General features: G+C 36.9%; 1 protein-coding gene across 1 annotated transcript; it reads left to right on the top strand.

Annotated features, from left to right (window-relative positions):
* Positions 1–1,542: 1,542 nt before the first annotated feature.
* On the top strand, positions 1,543–1,974 carry LOC131875712 (secreted RxLR effector protein 78-like). Its single transcript, XM_059220338.1, has one exon. The coding sequence runs from the start codon at positions 1,543–1,545 to the stop codon at positions 1,972–1,974; it is 432 nt and encodes a 143-aa protein (XP_059076321.1).
* Positions 1,975–2,842: the final 868 nt, after the last annotated feature.

Here is a 2,842-nt window from a genome sequence, read left to right as displayed (position 1 = left end):
GCATATAGTTGACAAATACTCTATCGACATATGCTTCATGGTGAAGAAGGATGAAACTTTAATGGAGGCAATGCAACCTAGAACTATCTGGATTACTTAAATGGGCTATGAGGTTGATTCACAGATCTTAGATCTCTATGCCAAGATGCTTATAGATGCCCTGATTGATGAAAAGGAGAAAAATTTTGGTACTACAAAATAGAAGGAATCTGAAGTGAAGATAGGTTTCAGTAAGAAGAAAAGAGAAGGACAAATAAAGAAGGTTGGACAGGCTGTCTAGAAGACGTCTTCTGAAATCAAAAAAATCATTGTTTTGACAGAGACATCTCCTCTGACAACTATACAATCTTCTTTGGAAGCAGGAACCGACAAGGGTATATCGAAGAGGAAGAAACTAGAGACCTTTATTTCTCATGTTGAATATAGTTTTGAGACTGAGGATGAAACCCCGAAGATTCCTAAGATATACATGAGGATTCAGAGGAAGAATCCCGAGGAAGGAAAGCTACAGAAAACCAAAGTCACTCCTCCGACAGCACAGAAGAAAATTTTGAAGGAGAGGAAGCCTACTAAGAAAAGAATGGCCAAGGAGTCTGCTCCCACCCCTAGTAAGAAGAAGAAATCAGACCTAGATAAAACTCTTGAATTTGGTAAAAGTGTTAAGGTTATTGGTCCTCTTTCTATTGCTGAACTAATTGATCAAATCACAAAGGATGGTATTTTGAGTAACATACAACACTATTATGGTGATATGGATGATAAAGAGCAAAAGGAGATAGAGGAATAAGTTTTGTTATACTTACATATATATAAGAAATCTTTACTTGAGATTGAGAAGAAAATATCGACAGATTTGTATAATAAGTTGGATGCTAGGAGATTGTCTACTATTAAGGAAGATAACATATAAAGGTTCAAGAATTACTAACTATTTGTGGTGCTATTACTGAAGAAGAGATGCGATAGTGTCTAGATTTTGCTAAAAAAACAATTTTCCATAGTAGACACCGACATATAAGTCTTATGGTGGGCAGAGTGAATGAGCTTGTCAATTCTTTTGAACATGGTGTTATGAACCAAGAGGCTCTTGAGAAATGCTTACTGTTATTCCCTAAGAAAATTTCCTGTGAGGAGGTCAATGCTCTGGGCCAAAAGATCTCACTTGAGGAGATTAAAGCTGCTTCTAGTTCACTGGCCAATGGTAAGTCCCTAGGGTTGGATGTGTTACCTATTGAATTCTATAAGATGCACTCGAAATGGATATGCTTGAAATTGTTTTCCCTATATGAAGATGTGTTTAATCAGGGATCTATTGGAGAAAACATCAATAGAGGTGTCATTAAATTGTTACCTAAGGGTGGGGATAAGACTCTAGTTAAAAACTGGAGGCTTATTACCTTACTAAATATCTCTTACAAGATTGTTGCAAAAGTCTTAGCAAGGAGGATTGTTGGGTTATTAAACAACATCATTTCTACCACTCAGATTGGATTCATTAAAGGTTGATATATCCTAGAAAATTTGGTTACTAGTTGGAAGGCCATGCATTGGGCTAAAGCTGACAAGCAGAATGTTGCAATTATTCTTCTGGACTTTGAGAAAGCATACAACAGAATTGAGTGGCCCTTCATTAGAGGGATGTTGCAAGCTTTTGGATTTCCCTCATATTTCTGTAGATGGATTTATATTCTCTTTAAGGACTCTTCCATAGTCATTGAGGTTAATGGTGAACTCTTTGAACCTATCCCCCTTAAGAGGTCTATCAGGCAAGGTTGCCCCATTGCCCTGACCTTGTTTGCCATTACTACTGATGCACTTTTCTACATTCTAAGAGCTCCTGCCCTCGGTCCTCCTATTAGAGGTCTAACCCTACCTAATTATGAGGATTTGATCAATGCCCAATTTGCTGATGATACTGCTTTATTTTTGGTTTTGAATGAGGAAAAATTTGATAATGCTATGAATAGATTGTAGTTTTTTTACTTGGCTTTTGGAGCAAAGGTAGCTCCCTACAAATCTATAGTTCTTGGTTGGTCTCATGTTCCTCCAATTTGGGTTACTTGCAAAGGTTGGCAGTGGTCTAGATCAAATTCTATTATTAGATATCTTGGTATTCCTTTTGCTAGTAACCCTTCTATTCAAGATATGTGGCTTTGGTTATATTTTAAAATTGAGAGGAAGCACTTAAAATGGTAGACTCATCTTCTCTCCTTGGCTGGAAGAGTGCAAATTATGCAAAAGGTTCTTTCCTCACATCATATTTATTGTGCCTCAACATTGTTGTTTTCTAATTATCAAACCAACAAGATTGAGAAGATCATGAGGGATTTTTTATGGTCTGATTGGATGGGTCATAACAAGAGACATTGTGTGAATTGGGATTGGTGATGTAGACCAAGGACTATGGGTGGATTGGGTATCAAAGACCTTAGGGCCCATGGCATTGCTCTAGCTTCTAAATGGATTGTAAAAGCTCTGAATGGTAATGAAACATGGAAGGTACTGATAAAAAACAATAATGAAAGGTCTGTTATTAAAAAAGGTAAAAAATGGAAGTCTATCCCTTTACGTGATACTGTTTTGGGGGACTTTAATATGAAGGTGTTTGGATCTAATGTATCTGCTCCACTATGGAAGGCATGGTCACAGGTAAGGATTTTAATTCCTTCTAAGGGTGCTATAGGTAATTATCTTTCATATGTTGTTATGGACAGATCTATCTAGTGGGGGGTGAGTTTAAACAATAAACCTCTTGCTCTGACTCAAAGGTGCTCTGCTAAAATTTGGAATGATAAAGTTATTTCTCTAATTAGTAATGTATTGTTTGACAACCGGCTAGGGT

Source organism: Cryptomeria japonica, chromosome 5 (assembly GCF_030272615.1).
Source record: "Cryptomeria japonica chromosome 5, Sugi_1.0, whole genome shotgun sequence".
NCBI classification, from domain to species: domain Eukaryota; kingdom Viridiplantae; phylum Streptophyta; class Pinopsida; order Cupressales; family Cupressaceae; genus Cryptomeria; species Cryptomeria japonica.
The sequence above is the reverse complement of the archived record's forward strand: the minus strand, read 5'-3'. Positions and strand labels throughout refer to the sequence as shown.

Bases quoted from the DNA above. Each gene is read 5' to 3' on its own strand.
- LOC131875712 (XM_059220338.1), top strand. From the start codon at position 1,543: ATGCATTGGGCTAAAGCTGACAAGCAGAATGTTGCAATTATTCTTCTG.